At 37.5% G+C, this 24160-nt stretch overlaps 2 protein-coding genes across 4 annotated transcripts; one reads left to right on the forward strand and one right to left on the reverse strand.

The window, feature by feature from the left end:
- Nucleotides 1–234: 234 nt before the first annotated feature.
- LOC119728797 (serine/threonine-protein kinase Nek1-like) lies at nucleotides 235–20658 on the reverse strand. 3 transcript variants are annotated; one of them, XM_038201192.1, is made up of 42 exons: nucleotides 20543–20658; nucleotides 18771–18938; nucleotides 18441–18476; nucleotides 18263–18323; nucleotides 18080–18121; nucleotides 17614–17753; nucleotides 17275–17342; nucleotides 17000–17086; nucleotides 16646–16700; nucleotides 16374–16498; nucleotides 16126–16201; nucleotides 15683–15773; nucleotides 15380–15470; nucleotides 15148–15190; nucleotides 14906–14971; nucleotides 14711–14758; nucleotides 14519–14599; nucleotides 13506–13583; nucleotides 13029–13258; nucleotides 12380–12497; nucleotides 12020–12097; nucleotides 11600–11698; nucleotides 11357–11404; nucleotides 10961–11056; nucleotides 10735–10766; nucleotides 10433–10470; nucleotides 10159–10211; nucleotides 9949–9983; nucleotides 9487–9596; nucleotides 8924–9148; nucleotides 8566–8688; nucleotides 8017–8181; nucleotides 7474–7803; nucleotides 6523–7071; nucleotides 5955–6021; nucleotides 5647–5716; nucleotides 5134–5345; nucleotides 4660–4742; nucleotides 4167–4346; nucleotides 3945–4072; nucleotides 3438–3570; nucleotides 235–2441 (listed from the first exon to the last, which is right to left on the reverse strand). In XM_038201192.1, the coding sequence occupies exons 2-42, from the start codon at nucleotides 18885–18887 to the stop codon at nucleotides 2431–2433; spliced, it is 4518 nt and encodes a 1505-aa protein (XP_038057120.1). In that variant the 5' UTR covers nucleotides 18888–18938; nucleotides 20543–20658; the 3' UTR covers nucleotides 235–2430. The 3 variants fall into 3 exon arrangements, with proteins under 3 accessions (XP_038057120.1, XP_038057119.1, XP_038057121.1); XM_038201191.1 differs by having other exon boundaries at nucleotides 10735–10762; nucleotides 10957–11056; XM_038201193.1 differs by lacking the exon at nucleotides 6523–7071 and having other exon boundaries at nucleotides 10735–10762; nucleotides 10957–11056.
- LOC119728798 (NADH dehydrogenase [ubiquinone] 1 alpha subcomplex subunit 2-like) lies at nucleotides 20633–22207 on the forward strand. Its single transcript, XM_038201194.1, has 3 exons — nucleotides 20633–20800; nucleotides 21178–21284; nucleotides 21410–22207. The coding sequence occupies exons 1-3, from the start codon at nucleotides 20709–20711 to the stop codon at nucleotides 21502–21504; spliced, it is 294 nt and encodes a 97-aa protein (XP_038057122.1). The 5' UTR covers nucleotides 20633–20708; the 3' UTR covers nucleotides 21505–22207.
- The last annotated feature ends 1953 nt before the right edge of the window (nucleotides 22208–24160 follow it).

Consider the following 24160-nt stretch of genomic DNA (forward strand, 5'->3'; position numbering starts at 1 on the left):
ACAGTCAGATCAACGTGTGTATGACGTCACTACAGCCAGTTGTCGAATCATACTAGAATATTTTTGGCAAACAGTAAACTGGATTCATTGGTCCCTTCTTAATTCTCCGATTTCTCATCTATTCCAGGGCACCAACAACCCCTTATCATTCAGCACTTTCATTATAAAATAAAAGATCCCTTTCAAAGTGTAAGGATAGCCAAAATCAATAAAGGATAAAATTCCCAAAGAAAATAAACTAATGACTGACAAATTAATTTATTTTCACAAAATATGCACATACATCACATGACTGAAACAATTAAATTAAAATCACGCAGGAAAATGATATCCACAAATTAATAAGACTTTACACAGACTACAATACAAGCTGCATTAATTACCTGCTGCGCTAAATCACATTGATTGTGTATATTGATGAAGCATTTTGGCAAAATACATGTACATGTGCATGTACATACATGTGCAACAAACTACAATAGTTTGGAATATATTTGGTGTAATGTTTGAATAGTTGTAAACTTATTAGGGAATGCTTGAATATTAATCACTGAATCAATCACTGCAGAATACTTAAGTTAATTTCTGGAATATCTTAATATCCGACTGGCTTAGTTTGTAAGGATCACTCGGATAGTATGCATTAGAGTACATGAAACTCATGTACAAACTGTGCATCTACTGAACATAGCTCACTCGCTTGCATGCATATTTGACTTATTACACATTGCTTTAAATACACTCACACACATAGAAAGGCATAATGGTATATATGTACAGATACAAATATGCTGAAGGCTTAAAATTGACTGTACGGAATATAGGAAATCATGTGAATGATAAACTGTAGATTTCTGACAAAAGAAAAAATGGGTATTAAACATAGATACAGTATATGTGACCACGAATTTGGCAAAGCTTGCACATGACTTGGAATAACTCGTTATTCGGTTTGGAATTATGTCGCACAGGAATATGTCTTCACTGGGCACGAGACAAGTTAGGTAGAATTTCATCATTTCTATGAAATTGTTCAACTGGTCCAGATGACTTTGTCTTAGGTTTGGTCATTACAAATGGACACCCTGTAAGTTATGCATATAAAGATGCATGCATAGAACAAGTTGGACATCGAGTTTCCAATGTTTTTCAATGTATGAAGGTTTTTGTTCCACTGTCACGTTACGTTTTTCAAAGTCAAACAGGTGAATCTGCCTACACATATCATAAATTACTTAAAACCAATTATTATTCTTTGAGTAATTTTTTAGAAAGATGTGTCTCAAATTTCACCAAACTGAAAGCAGTAAATTAAGGCATACCCAGACATTTAAATTGCCTACTCGCTCTTTGTCAAGGGGCTGTGTGCAGGGAATGAAATAGAAAACTGGTTGCTGATTGGACAAATTTGAAATGGACAAACACTAAAACAGCTGCATTGAATTGGGCCGAGAGGTTTGTCTACAAAACAAGAAATAAACCTTATTTTGAACAAAATAGAAATAAAAATCAAAGCAAGAACTAAGTGACTCATCATGGACACATTGTAGTGTTCTGCAGGCAGTTCACTGGATTATGAGTATACGCAGAGATTCATCTGGTCTGGTAACCAGACCATCTCATACAGGCTATAGATTTTTGAGACAAGTATAAACACCCAATCGCATATAATACCTATGGCAACATCAATCAGAGATAGGCACCTTGGAATATTTGCAGGCGATATGGCGCAGTATTGATGCACTAAGCACTTTTCAAATTGTAGAACAACAATAGGATTTGCCGGCACTGTGTGAAACCATTTGCACATTAATGTGCAGGCAAGGAACCACATAACATTTGCTAACACTCTGATTAACAGCACTACCGTTCAAAAACTAGGCCAAGTTGTACAAAAGCCCAGACATGTTTACTGGGCTTGGAATGCACATGATTTAACCATGAACAACACATTCTGACTCACTACCCAAACTGGGCTGTAACTGGTCTTGGCAAAAAGTTTGAGTGTGCCTGTTGCAAACTCACTTTCCCAACTTTCAGAGCCAGAATTTAAGCTGCAGCAGCTAAAAGAAAATCTCTTAAACATGATGCTGTAATTCAACAGTGTGTTTTCAAACAAAGGCCAAACATTGCAAATAAGGTGCGTCTGACTACTTGCTAACAGATTTCTTATTTCAAGGAAAGCATACTTTTCTACATGTAACAATTTATGAAATGATTTCCAATTTTATACTATGTAAGTGGAGAGGTTGTTTCTTGTCAAAGACATAGATTTTTGACAAGTGCAACATTTGGAAACACAGATACGGTCACTGTTTATAAACTTACGCGGGAAAGTTCCAAAATTTCTGACTGATATGACCTTTATGTCGTCACCATGGCAATGCGTGGACTGCATGATCCGTGGAATGTTACTTCTCTGTCCAATCATCAATCATTGTCTGAAAAAAAAACGATAAACAGAACAAATACATTATTGGATGAAGTGATCTGGTTCAAAAGATTGCACCAAATCATTCATACTTGGATTTAATCAACAATGGCCGACTAAAAATAACCACAGGAATTGTTTCTTTTCATAGTTAACTACAAATCATACTTTGAGATAATAAAAATCCTGTTCATGACACATACCATCAGAGATACTGATAGAAGAGAACATAGGATTGATAAACTAAGACTTCAAAAGCTAACAGCAGAAAGGTAACTTGTCTAATCAGAAAGCACTAAGTCTCAGCGCTAAGCATTCAGATACAGTTGTAAATAGAAGGAACAAAAAACGTTCCTGCATGAAAAGAGCAACGAACTTAATCGGTCTGTGCATCAACAATTGAGGGCAGTGTGCTGCGTAGTCTAGCAGACTTATGAGTGTGTGTTTAATTCATGTCATGCAAAGTATGCAGAGAACACAAGATGTGACAAGATGTGCATCTGAAGTGCTATTCATTCTCTATAAATCTCAAGATGAAAGATTTCATTAAAAATAACATAACTTCAACCAGATTAAGCCAATAGATGTGATTTTGAAATGTAAAAATGAAATACTTCCAAACAGTGCTACAATCTAAAGTTTACTAATATTCTATGTGCCCACTTAAATATGAAAATAACCAAAAAAATAGTTGTGTAATTGTTTAACTTACCATGAAATTGATTGATTTTTATAATTAGAGAGAGAAAGAAGTGAAAATGTCAAACTTGTATTTACCAAGAGACACCAACTAAATGTCTTCACCTCAAATAACTAAAAGTAAACAGTAACATGAGAATTATGACTGAATTCTCAGCTTCTTGGCGCAAGGTATTCTGTATATCAAACCAATTTAAATTAAGGGACAGATTTTGCTTAAGATATGATTGACCAATGTAAATCTCCATGCAAGCGTTGGACAATCTCAACGAAAGTGCAACAATGACGATGACAATAAATGACTAACCTTCAGTATATGCCCCATCAGCCATGACTAGTTGTAGTATCTTAGTATAGAGATGTTCTTGCTCTTTCCCCAGGATGCTACCGATCACCTTAGTGCCTTGTTCAATGTCTTCATCCTCATCTTCATGAATGGCCTAAGATAGAGTCAAGACATAGTTAAGACATCAGAGAAGAACAAACAAGTATCAGAGGTTAATTACAAGGAGCTACTTAGCAGGAGTTGAACCTAGGACCTTTGGAATACAGTGCCAGCACTCTCCAACTGAGGCATCCAGCACTATGTGAGTGGTCTCTAAATGCGTAAATAATATCATTGCATCTAGAAAAGTTTCCGTGATTTAATCAAAATCAGGCTGACTTGTGGGTTGGGTTTTAGTCCCTTTCTGATTCCCTGGGTTTTCCTGAATTATCATCTGAAGTTTTTCCTCCTTTAAATATAAATTTCCTTCATTATCTTCGAGCAACAGTTCCTATTATTGTTTTCATGAATAGAAAGATGTCAATATACCTGAATAGACTTGTAAGCCTTGATGAATGTCTCACATCCTAGTTCCTTCTCAAGTTGTAGTCTAGATTCTTCAAGACGGCTGAAGAGACTCTCACCGTCTCTATCCTCCTCACCATCTGTCCCATCACCTGCAGGATGTTGGAGAAAGACCAATGCTTACTTGATGGGTAAAGCAAAGCATATAATATTCTCTGCACCAATCATCAGTCATGTCATGCCTACCTGAGTCCCAATCTTCATTGATTGGTTTACTCTCTCCTGATTCATTCCCATCAGCCATATCATCCTCATCCTCACCACCCTCAGCTCCTATTGGTGATGCAGACTGCGATGACCTTTCATCTGACCCTCCTGGTGACCCTTGACCTTCCTCATCAACTGTCCTAGCTGAATCCTCAGCATCTATGATGTGCAATAGTGGAATGTTTCACAAAAAGGTGCACAAGACTAAAACAAGGCAACCAAAAATACATTTGTTTCTGTTATTGAACTTACAAAACCTGCATAATTAATATCTATTGTCGATTTAGTTTTTGATAAGAACTTATCATCTAGTTCTGATAAGAACTGTCCTGCTGTGGGAAATAGTTGAGCTGTAAGCATGGAAGGTGACATGATTTATAGCAAGATACAAAATGAAAACATTTCATGAGGGACAAACAGGATCTACATCTGCATGTTCTTATATTTTAGATGCTGTTTTCGTTCTCTTTACCTTTAGCTTCTAAGATGCTTTTCATGGATTCAACAAGACTCCTGTATTCCTCGTCATCGTCATCATCACCGTCAGCCTCATCTCTACAAGAAGCAAAGGAAGAACAGACACTGATGATATCCAAAATGAGATCATTTTATTCTCAGCACAAATGTCTGATGTACAAATGTAGCCCACTGTGCTGCCCCAAACCGTCCTGTCAGTTACTCCTGTACTGCCCACAGCACCGCAGCACTGTATGGTTGTATAATTCACCAGGAAGTCAATACAATCCAATACAATGTAGCACAGGTGGGTTGACATGTTTTCCAAGAATACAAATCATTCTATGTATCTCTAAAGTCTTGTATGATCCAACTTTGTGTCAGCCTATCAGGAAATACAAATTACATCAACAATGGATGAAAACCCAATACTAGGCATCCCCAGAGTAGGCACTTGGTTCAAATCTGGACACGTTCTTGCAAGTCTCACCCTGCATCATCAGCATTGACATCCTCACTATCCTCCGTCGTGTCCTCATCATCATCCTCATCATCTTCTACATCTCGGACCTGTAGATACTCCAACTCTAACGTCCTGGCAGCTATCTCCATCGTCTGCTTCTCTATCTCAAAGAAAGGATTCAGGGCCAGCGTGGTGCGAAATAGCTTGCTAAGGTCTGGCATAGAACATGTCCTCAGAATCTGGTGTGTGGAAGGTACGATTCAAATGAATCATTGTTCACAAACATCAAATTGTTACTTCTAGCGTTAAAAACAATTATCACACAGGTTGGGAACTGTTTGTTTATGTATAAACAAGGACACAGAAACGTTGTCACTTAAATTGTCAAACGTTTCTCAATAAGAAAATTGTTCTAAGTAGAATGACCAGAATAAATTAACTTAGGAAAAAAAGAAAAGGAAGTGGTTGCACACACAAGAAGCCACTAGAAGAACACAGGAAGTCCTAATTGTGAATAAGTGCAAGTATTACTTCCTTTACCTTAGCATCAGTGTCAAAGTTGCCCGTTTCCAATCCTTCAAGAACATCTGATCTGTTCGCTGTCTGGTACCTGAAAAATTATTCAGAATTTCTCTAATGTTATCATCATAAAAATTGACCAATGCCTCTCATCAAGAATCGAGCCAAATTTCCTCCACCCTGACTTTAACAGCATGGATGATTGAGGGAAGTTATTAAATGGTATAAAAATACGAAGTACATTGTAAATAGAAGTCTCTCGAGATTTGTTAAGAATTGTTGCAACGCAAAGATAATATTCAGCATGGTGTCATCGTTAACTGACTTACAAGGATTGGTCCTGTTCCCCATCTTCATCATCATCATCACTCTCCAACTCAACCCGACTCACAAGAGCTGAAAAACAAACAAAGAAATTCAACATTGACGTTGATACACTGTATTTCACCAGTGTGGCAAGTTTATAACTGATACATGAATTAATTTGTTGTGCTTTAGGTTAGAATTACGAACACACAAACTGTTAAAAAAAAATCAAAAGAAATACAGAATTCAAAAAAACTCTTCGACAGAAAATATTCACAAACAAGGTAAACTAATAAATGTATTAAAAAATCTTTCATCGAAAAATAGAAAAAAAACCAACCAATCGTAGGTTTTATTTTCAGAATAAAAACATGTTAATCGTTCAAACACATGCGATGAAGAGTCACATTCACTGCAAAAGGGACTGTTGAAATCTCTCTACATAAAATTTAAAATGTAACTTGTTCAGCCAAAAAAGAACACGGCAATGGCTAATATGGAAAAAAAAACATGAGTAAATGGATGGGTGAATGGAAAAATATTGGAGGAAAATAATGCTAGTCAGGAACTGCAAACTTCTCAAACAAGTACCTTCAGGAAAGAGATCTTGCTTAGGCTGTGAGGTGCCCCATGCATCATAACCAGGGAAACTGGGTGCCTCTGGGCTAAGCTTTGGTTTACTGGGGATATCTTTGGGTTGTAATGGGTCCCTAGTGGGTTCATCTAGGGTAATGATATCATCTGGGCTATCAATATCCTCAACAAGGGAGGTCATATCTAGGTCTTTGGAATCAGGAATGTTAAGTTTAGTCGGGGAATGCTTTGTTTCTGAAATGTTTCTTTCAGACTGGTTAGGTTTGGGGGTTTGTTCACCAAATATGTCTGTCTGCACATACTGTGTTTGTTGTGTCTGGTTTGGGTTAAGTATCTGGGTTTCAGGTTGGCCATCTGACTCTTTTATTTTGGGAATTTGGGTTTGGGAACTGATAGCTGTGCCTACAGACTGGGTGGTAGGGGTACAGAATTCAGTACTAGGGGGTACGGATTGTTTGATAGGGGTGAAGGAATCCTCCATAGGGGTAGTATTTTTGCTTTCAGGGGTGTCTTGGCTACTTGGTGTAACCTGTGACATGTCATCATCTTTTGGGTGAAAGGGAGGAGGAAAAAGTATGAAAATAATAAGTAAATTTTCCCTTATAAGCCCCGAAGTGTCTTGTTTGATGTGCGTGATACGATTTCAAAACTGGGATTTTACAAACAAAAATGACGATTGGAAATAGATGATGCTTTTGTTTTTTGGAGTCACTCCGAAATAGTCAAGTTTTGAGAATGGAAGGGTTAATACAAGGCATTCCAAGCAGCATACTCACATTATCATCAACGGTAAAGAATGCTTGTGTTTTTTAAACAAAAAAATATTTTACAAGACTCATTCTTTTGAGTTCCAGATGCAAGAGCAGATTTTAAAAAGCCCCTCAAATGTATTAAGCATGTTGCTGTAAGCAGTAGTGTGACAACTGAGCGCTGCAATTTGACACTTACATTTCTCCTGTTTGGGAGTCATCTTTTCCGTCTTGGCGTCAGTCTCATCTTTCATCTTGTCCGTGGAGGATGATACTTTGATTGGACTAGGCAACTTGCTTGGACTGGCCATCTTGACTGGGCTGGGGGTCTTCTCAGGGCCAGCTTTCTCTGGAGTAGATGTCTTGGCTGGACTGGCACTATTGGTTGGGCTGGATGTTTTCTCTGGGCTTGAGCCTTTCTCTGGACTGGATGTTTTGTCTGGACTTGGCAATTTGTCTAGACTTGTGGAACTGCCTGGGCTTGCTGGCTTCAGAGGGGAAGAAGGCGCCTTGAGGGTCTGTTCAGAATCTGTGAATTAAAAACAATGGAATATTGTCAGGCTGCTGTGATGGCTAATGATCTCAAGCTCCACGTGGAACGATTAACAGCCACGTCTTCATTTTATTCTAATTGCAGTTGGAATACAGGTCAACTAGTTATTGCAAAAAAACTGGAGGTTTTATATCAAGCCAATGACATCATGATTGACAATAATGCTGATTGAAATTTGAAATGCCTGACCTTGTTTTGGCGTAGTAGGCGTGGTTGGTGTGGTAGCTGGTGATTTCGGCACAGAGCTTGGTGATTTATCCCATGCAGTACGTGGTTTACTAGGCACATCAGATACAGCTTGGTCTGGGCCCAGCTTAGATTGTGTGTCCTTCGTCTCTATAGTCTCAATTGAACCTATCACAGGAAAACAGAAACGGCTGATTATCTTGGAAGTAGGAGCTCAAGGCTACCTGTAGTCAAGCTTGTATTTAAGTTACTAGTTTTCTTTACTAAAAAAACCCACACAAATCAAAGGAGATTTAAATCACAGGAAATGTAAGATGTCTAACATGATGTTATGTCAGAAGAAAAATGTAAGGTCAACAAAAAATGAATGTAAAATAAACAATCATCTCAATAATTTTCATGATTAGGATATACAGATATCACAACAAAAATATATATATTCGTTGTATTGAAATATATACAACTTAATATACAATAGAGGCATCAAAATGAAGTCATCAGTGTTCTGGGATTGTTTCCCTAAACCTGTCGTATCATGTCGAGTAAGCTGACCTGCATCTATGTCATCATTCCCCTTCTTGCCTCCGTCTGCTATAGTAATGGTTCCCTTAGCGATGGGGAGCTTACGAGGACTGACCTCATCTTTGACTATTGTCACTCCCATCCGAACGCCGCCTACAGAAAAAATAAATGTGAACAAAAAATAAATACAATGGAATATTCAGCCTGGCAAATCTGTTGTTCACATTTGGTGGATAAAAGTTTGCATAAGAAAAAATCATCTACGTGTGTTGACACAGGTATATAAGAACCACTCAATGCTCAATCAATCTGTTCCATTTCTCTCATTGGAAGCACTGACAATTTCAAGCTCACTCTGTAATGGAATATAATTGGAGACTATCCATACCTGTCTGTTCAGCTCCTGATAGCGTTGTGGTTCCTTGCACAATCTCAGCTTGTTGTAAGACATTTAAGGCTGTCTGTGCTGGTCCACCCCACTTCTTCCTTCCTTGAGGTAGGGGTGGGGGTGGACCAAATGCTCCCTTGCCTCCTCCACCTAAGCCCCCACCCCCTCCTCCCCCACGGGGTGGGGCTGCGGTATTGACCATGACAACATCACCTGCACCAGTGGCTGCAAATGAAACAGTTTCACAAATGTCACTTCAACAGAATGCAGTGTGGTTCTGATGCTTGCAGAGGGTGAAATTATTATCACAAATCAGACATTTTATGACAATTTAACAATTTGTTTACCATATTTTCCTACGCGCAAACCGGAACAATACATATTTTCCTCAATAACTAAAAATCATTTGCTCAGTAAAATTCTGTACTGAAGTCTAAATCAGTGAAAAGGTTGTATCTTACAGGTCAGAATCACTTGTGCTGTTTCATATGATATGAACACTTGCTATGCCTTATATCACATTCTGTCAGCCTATATGTTGGCTATCTACTACATGTACTTACCTTCCATGGCTGATGCCGTTTCTTGTAGCGGTAGATTACCTAGATTAATAACTCCTCCATCTCCCCATTTCTTACGATCTCCTCCTTGTTCCTTCTCTGGTACAGCAGGCCTGTCACAAATACAGGTCCAGAAAGTACTCTGAAATATCTCCATTTCAATTGTCAAGCTTCTCTTCTCATAACATATCAATTTCAATACAAGGATACCTCTCAGAACTGTCAAATCCTTGCTTTGTACTTTTATTGTATTGTGTACCAATTTCTCAATTGTTACTATTGGATTCAGAATTCTACATTTTGTTTTTAAACTAAAACAAAACTAAAACACATCAATGCAAGATGCTCCTTAACTTCCTTCTGTCATCAGTCAATGCCTACGTGTTCAATAGCTGACTCAACTTAGGAAACTTCTGTACAGTGTTTATGAAGATATCCATGAAGAATGATCGAGTCTACACTTACTTGGATACAGCCTCATCCTTCAATTCAGGTGACTCCTAAACCAAAGAAGATGAAAATCAAGATTTGTATTGCCAAAGAACAAACACTGTTAACTAAATTACAATTTGAAATCAATATAGTTTCAACGAGTTTTTTGAGAATGAGTTTGCTGAGAAGCAATGTGTCATGAAATTATCAGCTACTTAAATTTTTAAAATTTGTCGGTCTTACCGTTGGCATAAGATCATATCCGACATCCTTAAGCACTGCTGTCAAGGGAACCACTGTGGACAGAAGAGAACATGGAAGTTTAACACTTCTCAAAGTTCAGTTAGGAAAATAAAGAAATAGTTGGCCTAAAAATGATGACTCAACTTTCTGTGAAAAGCAATTACTGACCAAAAAGGAGAAACTGGTGTGGAAAAAGATAGATACAAAGAAATGAAAAATGAGAGGAAATGGTGGCATGCTATTTGTCTGACTAGTGAGATGGTTGGCTGTTTACCTGCTGCTGCTGGGCCTTTGACTGGTACTGCTGCTGGCCTGGTAACCAAAGACATACAAGATGAGTTAAAGATGACGACCTCAAACTTTAAAACTGATTTGCTACATGAATCCTTATCGTTTTAATCAACTGTGGATTAAACTGTCTCTTTCTCTACCAGACCAAACATTATTCATTCACATTTCTATAAAAAAAACTCATTGTATTCGAAGGGATGCATTGTTTGGATGAGAGATAATGCCTTTTCTATGTACATGCTGCACGACCAAAATGTAGGTTTAAAAAATGTCTTGACTGCTCACCTTTTCATCTCCTGAGCTTTCTTCTTGGCTATCTGTTCATAAAATAACAACAACATAAATATATAGATTTTTAGGTTTAAAAGTTTGAAGTTTGAATGCAATCATCTGTGTAATACAATGCAAGTCATTTCAAGCCAAACTTTTCAGATGTAGTATTCACTGTCCAATGACCAAGACTGCCTTGACAGGGTTAGTGTTTGTCTCGGCGTTCCGTAGTCTGACTCACATGTTCTTCCCATGATTTCTTCTCCTTCTCATACGCCTCCCGCCGTTGTCTTTCCAGCTGTTCCTTTAGTTTAGCTGCCTTCTCATCAGCTTGGGCCTATTATCACAAACATGACAGGGAAATACACATGTGATTTCCGATAAACAAAATCAAGTTTAATTACTTCGAAACTGATGAAGAGCAAACCTAATATATTCATACTTGTAATACCCATGATGACCAAATTCTCCAAAAATATATTTGAATTGAAACATTACAACATATTTTTACAAATAAATTGTAAACTTTTTCATTTTAAAAGCGCTGCTGATTGAAAAGAGAGCTCTCCTTTCCTCAATCAAAATGTAAAAAAAAAAAAATTTGCATCAAGATTTCTCTCGTTTATGATTTCATTACCTTGAGAGCTTCAATCTTTTTCCTGCGAATCTCAGACTCCAGAGAAGCCTACAAATATTCCACAAAAATGACAAATAAAAATCGTTACTTAACAGTCCATTAAAACATTGATTTAACAAAAACACCTCCCCACTGACAAAACTGTATCACACTCACTCACCAGAGAGTACTATACACAGTGACTGTACACACTTTGTCACCAGAGGGTGCTATGTGAAGAGTAACTGATAAAGATTGAAATACCTTGACTGCCTTTCCCTCGCCACCTGCAACTTTCTGCTGAATGTTCCGTCTCTCCTGAAAGTTCTGCATTCGTATTGCCTTCAGACGATCCAAATACTCCTATCATCAAAGTCAAATATGTCTGTTTAAGATGTGTTCACTGCAGCCGCATGCTCAATGTGAATGCAGGGTATTACTGTCCATTCGGATTGATTTGTTATGATGCCACTCAGACGTCACAGACATACTGCCATAGTGAGTGGTTACACTCGTTGCTTCTAAAATGTGTTGGAACTTTAAAATTACCTAAACATGCCTCATGGAATGCAGCCTATCAGCCATGTCTAACATGTTTGATGAACTGCTTATAAGTGGGTAAAGTATCTGTAGGCTTTTATGACAGAAAATGTATTTTTTTTGTGAAACGAGATTTAGCTTTACCCCTTCTTGTTGGTTTCTTCCATTGACATTACCGGCAAACGGAGCAACAGACGGGGCTGGCTGGTTGTAGGCAGGTCTCTGAAACACAAACAAATCATCCTCTTCAAATTCTAACTTAACATTTTCAGTTGTCTTCCTCACAGTTTGTGAGATATTCCAAAAAAACACCAACATTATTGAGACCATCAACTGAAACATGCGTCTGCCCACTTTCATCATGATAATTATCCAGTCCCAAGTAAAATAAACAAATGAACTGTGACAATTGTAGTTCTTTGTCAATGTTACTCTCTGCTACTTATGACTTTAATAACTATTTGACTTGCAACTGATTGGAAAGCAACTGTGCCGTTGACTCACCGGTCCAGGGGCACCCAGAGGGTGGGAAACTCTTGCTTTATTAGCTGCTGCTGCTCGTTTGTTAGACAAGAATTCCTCCACTAACTTAGCTCTACCTGCCGCTTCAGCTCCAGCATTCCTAAACATTCAATGGCCAAAAACAGAGAAACAAAATTATAGAGAAATGTTATTTTGACACGAGAGTTTTTCTGCAAGCATCAAAAGTTAGACATTTTCATTTTACCACTTTTTGATTTGGTAAAAGTTTGAGGGTCCGTTGATGTAATTTTAGAAGAATCTTTCTGCCCTTAACCAGTTCACGCCGGGAATGTTTTGACAGGAACGGAACGAGATGCTGGATTACCATCACCCTCGGGCAGCACACTCATATTTCTGGCCTCGCTCGCTGCGAGCGGGTCGCTGAAAGACATAACAGGCCTCACTCCCTGCGTGTTTATCCGTGATCTGTTCCGAATACCGCAAAACCTTTGCGTGTATACACGTCATCCAGTGCGAACTGGTTAAAAATGATCTGCAAGATTAAAATACCATTTCCCTCACACTTGAATGATTTATATATGTCAAGTTAGTCCAGAAAATGTGCTGCATGAGACATCAAACAAGAAAAATACTTGATACAAAATAAATGTGTGATTTCTTGTCTTCTAACCTTGCCATTTCTCCTCGTCTAGCTGCCTCAGCGGCACTTGCTGATACCGGCCGATCCCTGATATTCTGTCTGATTGCTGCTTCATCAGGCCACGCCCTCCGTCCCTCATCCCTCCTAAACATTGCTGCCCCGCCCTGCCCCACACCAGCACCCTGAGCTTTGCCACGTAGGTTGTCAAGGTACTTGTGGTAGTTGTCATAGTTACCTCTCTCCTGAAGAGGTTTGAAGGGCTAGAAAATAAGATAAAAAGAATTGATTTTAATATTTTAAGTTTTGTCAATCTAACAACACTTGATATTTGATAACTATTGTTAGTTGTTCTAATAAATGAAACACTTTTAGAAAACTGATTGATGGAATGAGATTGAAAATGCTTTACATAATAATAAATAGTGTTGATAACTAACTGGATTGCACATCACTGCTTGAAACTAGTTTGAACCAGATAGAACTGGATAACCAGTTTGGAGAACCAACCTTGATTTCAGGTTTGGCCTTCTCAGGATCAATCCTGGGTTCTTTGATTGGCGGCTCATCATTTGATTGGCCGTCATTCTAAATGAAAGCATGCACATAATCAAAGCATTCAACATAAAACACCTGCACAATATCTATGGTGTCAATGATGGCTATGCAATTAAATGAAAGGAAACTACATTAGGAGTGTTAATTAATATAATTCTGTTTTCCAAAAGGTCAAGTACATGCTCTTTGTGGCAGATAATAAAGTCGTCGTTGGGGGCAGCAAACAAAACACAGTAAATCGTGACGTAATAAACAGGACTCGTTTATTCTACGCTGCATCGGGAGTCCTGTTTATTACGTCACGATTTACTATGTTTTGTTTGCTGCCCCCAATGACGACTTTTACACAAATTGCACGTTCGGGTCGAAACAGGACCTGAAAAACAGCTCTCAAAAGTACCTTTTGTACTCATTTCATGACAGACACAATAGTCGTTTTTATTTCATCACACCTTAGGCTACATATACCCGAAAAATGACGGAAATGTCTTCGAGCATTCCACAACCTCTTTAACACTTTGTTGTTATGATTTGTAAGGTTGATGTTGATGTCACAAGAAACTGAGAATTGTATGATTCTTTTATGCAATGCCAAATGTTTCCAGGACTACAAATTCCCAGGAATACAGTTTGAAAAAAGACCTCAGCTCCTTTTATTTTTCTGACCAAATTTATTTTCTAGTAGTATTAGGAAAAGGAAGGAGTTGAGTGACAAACGAATAATTCAAAAACAAATATTCAGACACACACAAAATACAAAATTAAAGAAAATAACGACAAAAAATGAAACTTAAAATGAAATAAAACTGAAGCAAGAACAGGCACAAAGATTCGGTAAAAAAAAATCAAAAAAAAAAAAAATTACAAAACTGAAAACTAGCAAAATGCCATTTAGTACCCTCATAACAGAAAATTTACAGAACAGAAATGTATTCAAATCCTGAATTTAGGAGCATTTTTTTTACCTCAATACCATTGGATCCACCAGATCCTGAGCTTAATGTATGACGCCAACCAGCCTCTCTGGCTTTATTGATGTGATGCATCTGTTAACAAACACAAACATTGCTAAGACTTACCATAAACAAATGTTATAATCACAGCAACTAAGCACTTTGGGGAGTGATTTTTATTCCTGGAACAAGAGATTGACATACCCTCTGTTTGTCCACAAGTTTCTGTTGATTCATGGGTGACTGCTTTTCCTGCAATGAAACGAACATTCAGCAGTGAATGTGGCATTCGGTTTAAAGCCCACACTGGAAAGCCACACTAAAATCCAATACCAAAAGATTCTTGTCTTTTAACAAAAGTTACTGCAATAAGTTAGGTTGGTTTGTGTTTCAACGCACCCTTGCCTGTCTTGCCCTCTCCTTTTCAATTCGTTCCCTTCGCAGTTTCTCCAGATCCACAGCAGGCTGAAAGAAACAGAAGCATAATTTGATTACATCAAACAAGACTAAAGGCTCTTCAAGTACATCTACCTACTCCTCAGAAGCTAAATATTACACTCAACTGTGTTTGTTTTGTCTTATTTGAATACTTACAAAACAAATGCATTTGATAAAAAACACTGAAAATCTGTGTTACTTACCCTTTGTGGTTGAGATGGCTCTTTTCTTTTCTCAGCAGGTTTTCTGAAAGCAAACATTAATCAGTCCATCTTTAATTTCAACAATTTCAGTAAACTGTAATTTGTTCCTCTTCTTACAATAGGAATTGCTAAATAGCAAGAATGACAACCCCAGTATCAATAGGAATAGGAACAAGTTCACAAATCACTAAAACACACCAAAAAAAACCCTAAAGCAGATGTTAGAACTGACCTGCCAGCTGCTGGAGGTTTACGCATACCGACAGATGGACCGTACTTAGCAGCAGGATCACTCAATCGAACTGGCTGCTGGGGACGTCGCTCTGAAACATCACACAGTAAGTCACAGAATTCATAGCAAAAATCTTACGTCAATTCACCAAAGTCACAACAGTTGAAAGACAGGATTTAAAACGACACCAAGTATACAATGCATGTTGGTGAGGTGCAAATCTTACATATATGCAAACCTTTAAAGATAATTGTTATATCTCCAGCAGTCTATAATCTAACAGGAATTTCAGGACTGACTGACCTGCGGCCAATGCTGGTCTACCTGCAGCTCCATAGGGTCCTGCTGCCTGATTACGATGAAGCACAGTATGACTAAACTCATCTACCATCTCCTACAATCAACACACAAATCATAGTTAAATAGTTTACATGAACTGTACAACGTCTCTTAAAAATGGAACTGAGTTTCAGAAATCACTTGAATGTAAAACAGTGTACAAGTAAGCTGAAAGCCATCAGGTCCAGACCAAAGTCAATCGTTTTGGAAGAAAAAACAAACTAAGGTTAGACATTCAGCTTTAAAATTTCAACGGTTTAACAACATGCAACCAATTCATGTAATGACCTGTACTTGTGCCAAATGCTGTAATATTGAACTGGGCATTTTTATACGGATCTACCAATGCTGATCACATGATAAGCAAATCAAACAATACATATGTTTCACATTTTAAGAGTTCTTACGGTATCTGAAAGAAACTTCTCTATTCTTCTCTGTACGAAAGGCTTCTTCAGAACTGTGTTAACAGAAGGTCGATCTCTGAAATAAGAAAAATGTAGGCTTTTTATAATATGTTGAAGAAATACTTGCTAGATAATTAACACATTTGAGTTTTATAGATTTTGGGAACAAGTATTTGATAGTATTTCAAGTTATTTGATTGAATATTTCTAAAATGAAGTTTGTTGAAGCAGTGAGAGCAGTGGCTTACCTTGCATTTCTCTTGAAGAGTAAAGCAATCAGATTTCTCAGGTCATAGCTGTATCTTGGTGATACAGGAGGGTAGGAACCACGGATGATCTTAAGAACTAGGTTCTTCATGTTACCAGCTTCAAACTAAACGAACAACCACCAAATAGGCTCATTAATATGCATTAATAACTTAATGATTGATGAATATCAAACAGTGAAAACTTTACACTGATTGTTGGGATTTAACTTTAATAATAATTTAACTTTAATACAAAGCTTCACAATACTTACTGCGTGTTTTAGTGTACAAATCTCATACAGTACGCAACCCAGCGCCCATATATCACTGCAAAGATAATACAACAATAACATCATTAACATCATCACATAGATAAAATTATGTGCTATGAAAACTTTGCAAACGGCATACTTCACTTTGTTAAGCTTAGGAAAGACAACAAATCCAAACTACTGGTAATAATTAAGAGTCCGTCTAGAATTTGAGAACAATGTATTTTGTATTTCAGTGTGAAGCCCGGTTCATACTAAATTCGCCCGAGTTGAAATATGTTCAACTTTTACGAATTTGTAGGGCGAATACTTGCCATGAGCCGGGCTTGACTGTATAATTTATAAACAACGTACCTCTTGTTGTTGTAAGGTTTGTTTTCACAGATCTCTGGTGACAGGTAATACGGTGTTCCAATGCATGTTCTGGCCAACTCGACCGTGCTGTGAAAACACAAATTGACGTATTTCGTCAAGATGAACTGAATAGACAACTCATGCACAACTCTCCAAATGACGAGGTTGGAAGCTACGTAATTGTTGTTCAAGATGGAATATAAAACATTGCGTGCACACATTGACTTTGACACGTTTGACGGTCACCATGTGCTCCATATCTAAGGGACACTCACCTGTTTAAGACTCTTGCGATGCCAAAATCTCCCAACTTGACAATTCCTTTCTTCGTGAGAAATATATTCTGCAAATTAACAAGAAAAATATTTTTGTCTTAGACACAAACACTGCTGTATTGAAAATGACATTACTACAATTTGAGACATTACCCACAATTTAAACAAAAACCAAAAATGGTTCCGGGCTATCTGAAAATAACTAACTCCACATTATGTATGCTTATGATATAACACTATAATTGAGGATCTCAATAATTATTAATGATCAACAACAAAAAACAGAATCTAAACGTTTGTAACACGTGGAATTATAAATATAATGCAGCCAGCTCCTACCTGTGACTTGATATCTCGGTGTAATATCTTCCTATCATGAACATGTTTGATAGCCAGACAGATCTGCACAAACCAATCAAGGACTTGATCCTCAGGAAACAGAACACCTCTCCTGCCATTGATGGCTTTGTACAAGTCTCCTGTACAAGAGTAAGAAGTAACAGTTACATGTGACAACTGTCTCTTAATTGGCAGATCATAATATACATTGTACAAAGACATCTTGCTACTTTGTTTCCAGGACATACATGTATTTGTCTTACTGCTAAGTTCCACTACACACCAAGAAAATTTTCAAGTCATACTGTAAAATGGCAATATATCCATTTGAGATTATAAACAAGAGAACTTATGGAAGAATTAACTAGGGTTATTTTGTGCTTGACTTCTCAATAAGTCCAGGGTAACTATGGTGAAGGATGTAGAGGGAATGGATGAAAACGTTGATCATGCAATAACTCTTTACCTCCATCACAGAAGTCCATCACAATGTATAGGTTCCCAAGCTCTGTGGAATAAACCAAAATACAAAGATTATACATTGTATGCTCAGAAAGTTGAGGAGAGTGGATGATTTGTGGAATAAGTCATACACAACTACTGACTGAGTATCATATACAAATATACAAGCACATCAAGGCCTGCTTACCTTCAAATGAATCCTGATACGAGACAATATTGGGATGCTTCATTTTCCTCAAAACAGCAACCTGACAGGAAAAAAGTATAACAAATATTTAGTCTGTATGCATTCCGATAAGTACACAAAACAAATTAAGTAATTATATTTCTTCGAATGAATATAATTTCAATTGTTGCAAACTCACCTCTTTCTTAGATTCCTCTTTTTCTTTCCTCTTCATCTACATAAAAAGAAAAAGAAAGAAACATATAGTTTGAAGCATATATCAATGTCCAACTTTATGCTTTCAGGGTGATGGGCATCATCTAGGTATGTAGAAATTCTGACATATCTAAGTGAAATAGAAAGAACCATTGTTTTTCACTCTGACTCATTTCAGCAACTTATTCCCAAAGTCTGTAGTTGGAATTTCAAGTGTTTATGAGTTGAACATGACATGCATTCTGATTTCACTAATACCTGTAGTAAGACCTTGCATTTTCAACTTTGACTGCCATTTTAAGGGGGTTTCTACCTTTGAGACATTTATCTCCTTGATGACATATTCCTTCCCCGTCTCCTTGTGCACAACCAGCAGGGCCTTCCCAAACGATCCCTCTCCAATCTTCTTCTTCTTAGAGTACTTATTCATGATGATCACTTATGAGATTCACTTGAGTACTATCCAAAAAAATGACTGCACCTAAAACATTTGGAATGCACACAAAGATAAACTTCGTAAAAGTAAAAAATGTAAATCAAAATTGTTTCCCCAAAACAGTGTTGAAGTCCACTCAGTCCTTCATAGTCAGACAACTTGACCGTTGAGACAACTCAACTCGGGACAGCTTGACCGTTGAGACAACTCGACCGTTGGTACAGCTTGATCGTATGTGCGTTAAATGGAAAGACAAGTCGTTCTTTGCGACAAGTATACTCGCATTCGCAATTTTTGGGGGGAAATATTCATAGTAGGCCTTACCGGTGATTTTTCGTCGTGTTCGGGTTTGATCATTGGGTTGGGGTTGCTTGATGTGATACAATTGGGTTTGGCTCGGCCGGGACTCCCATTTATGCTGGGCTTTTCCAAGCTGAGAGAGAAAAAGCATTTGGCGCGTCAAGTCAGGATGGGGAGATGCTGAGACCTTTTTTTTCCCTTTTGCCGAGGTTTTTTTGTTGCCATGTCCAGCTGCGGGTGGTGGGGTACTAGTTGGGGAAGTCTGCTTGGCTCGAACGGATCGGCCCGGGTTGATGGGCTGGGGTTGCTGGACGTGGTTGGCTTATTTTAGTTTAGGCAAATGATCGTGCTATCCCATTCATTGGCACATGGGATTGGCGAACAAAGAGATCGGGTAGGTACTGGAAAATGATTGCGTTGACTCAAAGGTCGAGTTGTCCCAAGTTGACTTGTCTCCACGGTCGACTTGTCTCCACGGTCGAGTTGTCTCAACGGTCGAGCTGTCTCAAGTCGAGTTGTCTCAATGGTCGAGTTGTCTGACATTCCTTCATATCCCTTTCCAATGCAAAAAGTTTGGAAATATTCTACAAAACAAAGTGTGGAAAGATTTCCATATTCAAAGTTCACTCAACACCCTGTGTACAAACCCTATGAGAAAATGCTTGTATTTTCTCACTGCTCAAATTGACTTTGATGACATGAAATTGCTATCTGGGGGCTTGTTAGTCAATACAGAGGAAAATTAGTGAACTTCGTATATGGAAATCTTTCCCAAAGTGTACATTAAAAAATTACAATCAATTTGTATTGTAATTGTAGTTTTTTAATGTACACTTTGTTTTGTAGAATATTAATAATTATACAAATGAATAGAGTTAAAAATAAAATGTCAAATCAAACACAGCATACACATATTTAAAAACTGATGCCTTATGTCACATGGATGAATCAATTTGAGAACAGAACTCTAGGTAAAATAGAAAAAAAGCACAATAATTTACATTGGTAACCATGGCAATGCAAAATCATTAAAATGGGTTTGAAAATTACACAACTTTAAGTTATTTAATGCTGAATCTTTCGTGCGTTTTCTTCACACTATTATATAAATGGATAATTGAAGAATTCAATAGTTTATCAAATTTCAAGTCAGATGATTTATTTTATAAACGGGGAGTAGGAAATTATGTTGACAATGACAGCGGTGATTTATAACGCAACTGACAACGAAGTCGACGAACGAAGGACAAATCGTCGTGATCAAAACAACACTCATTTCTTATGTTATAAATTACTCATTTTCTAACAGTCTATTGAAATTTTCTTCCTCAATCTATCTAAATACTTACATTGAATTCTGTCAGGATTTCAACAGACTAAACGTAGAAAAATCCCGGAAGTTATTCCCCTAACTTCATTCACGATGACGGTTGTCCGCCATCTTGAAAATAGCGGCTAAGTGAAGTGCATGATGGGAAGGTAAACTATTTTTAGAGCTACTGGCACACTGGAAAAATGGCGTCTGCTGCAGCGAGAAGATTGCCCCAACATTTAAAAGAATTAAGAATTCATTTATGTCAACGTTCTCCCTCAAGCCAAGGTGTGAGGTGAGATAAAGTCATCTTTCCTGTGGTGAAAATTGGTTATTTTCCGCGGTATTCGAGGTGAAGATGGAATGAAAAACACAGCCTGATGATGAAGCCCCAAACATCTGAACATGATTCAGTATTCAAAATTCAAAGTAACCTATCTTAAAAAGTATCATCAGGTATCATGATCTATTCCATTTTATTTCTCGTAAAAAGTAAGATGCTAGGGCATATGTTTTGTTGTGAATTTGTGAAATTCATTTTTTTTTTTATCATGATTGGTTTTGTATGTTTTGACATGCTTAATAAAATTGATTGATTCAAGCTGCATTTGTAAAAATGACTGGTGGTAGCATTGTTGGTGTTAATTTTCACATTTTAACTTGTTTCTGCAGGGAATGGGTTGAGACACACTATGTGGATATGAAGAAGGCAAATCCGAAATTCCCGTTTCTGATCAGAGAATGTAGCGGAATACAACCCAAGGTCTATGCAAGATATGGTAAGAGAAAGACGGTGATACAGAGCTTTGGTTTTATATTTTTCGAATCAAACTAGAAACGAAAATAAATAAATAATTTATTTCATATTTTAAATTTAGTGTTTCACTTTAATTTGTTTCCACAGAGTATGGAAGAGAAGTCAGCACACCAGTTGCCAACTTCAGCAGTGGGCAGGTTATGGATACACTCAACACGATGGCAGATACTCCACCACAGTAGCAGACCAGATTTTAGCAATGGCAATGAACTTTTGTTTTAATTAAAGATGTGTGTATAAAGCAGAAATGTTGCATGTTCATGTACCACCAGTGGACTTATTTACTTTTTGCCAATAACTTCTTGGACAAGGCTGTGAGTGCAGGACGAGAGTGTTGTGTCTTGGAGAGGAATCGGAAGTAATTCAGAACACCACATGGTTGCGAAAGCCAACAAATATTAATTACATGTTTATTTACAACGTATTGTCTCTCAGAGTGCATAATATATAGAGTCATCTGATGTATACACGTATTCGATGTGTTACAGAAGTAGTGATAACAAAAAGCTCTACACATAAAATCAAGACAAATTCAAATCTAATATTTCATGACCTCTGAAGGCAAACAAAGTGCATGTATTAAATATGAAATAATTGGCATTTAATGATTTAGGTTAGAAAATGGGGCTTTGGATTGATGGAAAGTTTCTTCTTTTAAAAATATTTCATATTTTGGTCATCTTGAAGGGATTTAATAAGGTTTGATAAGTTCTAGGCAAATGTGTTCAAATGTCACATTTCTAGCAAAAAAGAAAAAAAAAGAAATAGCCCTCTACAGTGATTGGCATTTTAATATAAAAAAGGAGACAGTGTTTCAACAACAATTTTACTTATTTCTTGAATTTAGAGTTTAATAAAAGGTATCTGTTGTTTGTTTACATAAAACAATTGTCACGTGTTCATGATGTTGCTGTTGTCTTGTGAATTAGCTTTTCAATGTGGACATTGTATAAGTTGAAAGTTGGGAAAACATACTAAAGAAAATGGGGTCGCAATAGTTAGAAAGGGCCTGCAAACTGCACTAAAACGGGGTTAATACTAATAATGGAAGAATGCTCAAAGTGGAAATGTATTGTGATGTTATTAATTGATATCTGCCCAGTTTTTTTTAGAAGGGTCTAAAATAAATACACTTATTTACCATGCCTGTACCAATAACACCGGTAAATTGCAGGTACAATAACACGAATTTGGAACTGTACAACTAAAATTGTTGCAGCAAAATATTTTGAGCGCCCTCAGTGTCAAAGTACAAAATCACTCATATCTGCGTTTCCACTTTCTCACAGCGCTCCATACTTTGTACGCGGCTCAGTGTACCGAGCGTATGAGTATATTTTTCACTGCATCGTATGTGCACAGTCGGATACCATCACCTACGGCACAAAACTATTGATATCTGCGTTTCTTGCATCAGAAGGAATACGCAGGTAGTGAACAAAATCATAGTCATCGCGATAACGCTGTATCGCAGTCCGCGCAGTATGAGAAATCTTGCATTTAGCTGTTTCCCTCACTAACTGCACATTACATGTTTCGATCTTAAGTTGAATGCACAAATCTACTCATAACTGCGGTTTTTCGTGTCCTAAGATACGAACGTTATTGCTGTACAAAACCCATAGTGAGCGGTAAAAATATCCCAATCCGCCCAGTATTGAAAATCTTGTGAATAGCTGTTTCCCACACCTGATTTTTCATTACACGGGCAATCATCATTGAAATGCAGAAATGTGCTCATAACTGCGGTTTTTTGGTATCCACGTTACGACGTTATTGCTGTACAAATCGAATCATACCGAATGCACAAATCTACTCATAACTGCGGTTTTTCGTGTCCTAAGATACGAACGTTATTGCTGTACAAAAAACCCATCATAGTGAGTCCGCCCAAGTATTGAAAATCTTGTGAATAGCTGTTTCCCACACCTGATTTTTCATTACACGGGCAATCATCATTGAAATGCAGAAATGTGCTCATAACTGCGGTTTTTTGGTGTCCACGTTACGACGTTATTGCTGTACAAATCGTATCAATACGGGATACTTCAATCCCAATTTCTTCCAGTCACAAAATCGTCCATGTAGCTGTTACCAGCAGACTGGCATCGACGCCTTGCTTTGTGCTCACATAATATGTACAAATATGCTCATATCTGCGTTTCAAGCTTAGTGAGTTGCGCACGTTGTTTCTACGCAACATTCCCTTATACGGATAATTTTTTGCCAACCTCCCACTCCAAAATATGTTCCGTTTAAGCGTTTTCAGTGCAACAGGTTTTTACAGTGTTCAATTGACTAAGGATGATTTTCAAAATGTATTCATTTCTGCGTTTCCTGGCGTTACGATTGCGTCTGTGAACTGCACGAAATGTCATTACAGGGATAATATTATCCCGTATGGTCTCACTATAAAATCTATCATAATGAAGTTTCCTCATACGGTAAAAGTTACGTTTTTTTACTGTGGGATATACTCCAGTAGCACCACTACAAAATTGTCTAAAGCGATGTTCTCCCAAACGTTTTTCTACCACGTATTTAAGCGTGGCAATCCACTGTTAAAATTCATTAATATCTGAGGTTCAGTCTCAGTCGAGTTGCACATGTTATTCCAAATCTGACTTACATTACAAAAAAATCCTCATTATCCACGTTCTCTCCCTGGCGCCCATTTTGCAAACCTTAATTTACTCATTTCCAACTTGTTGGTCCTGCTGATTTGAGAACTACTGTATATAATCTATGAAAAACCTATTTTGTTACTTTCGTATGTGTAATAATTATGACATGAAATCTTATTATCGGGACGGAAAATCACATTTATCTTAACATTAA

This window comes from Patiria miniata, unplaced genomic scaffold (genome assembly GCF_015706575.1).
Source record: "Patiria miniata isolate m_02_andy unplaced genomic scaffold, ASM1570657v1 HiC_scaffold_20, whole genome shotgun sequence".
Lineage (NCBI taxonomy): Eukaryota > Metazoa > Echinodermata > Asteroidea > Valvatida > Asterinidae > Patiria > Patiria miniata.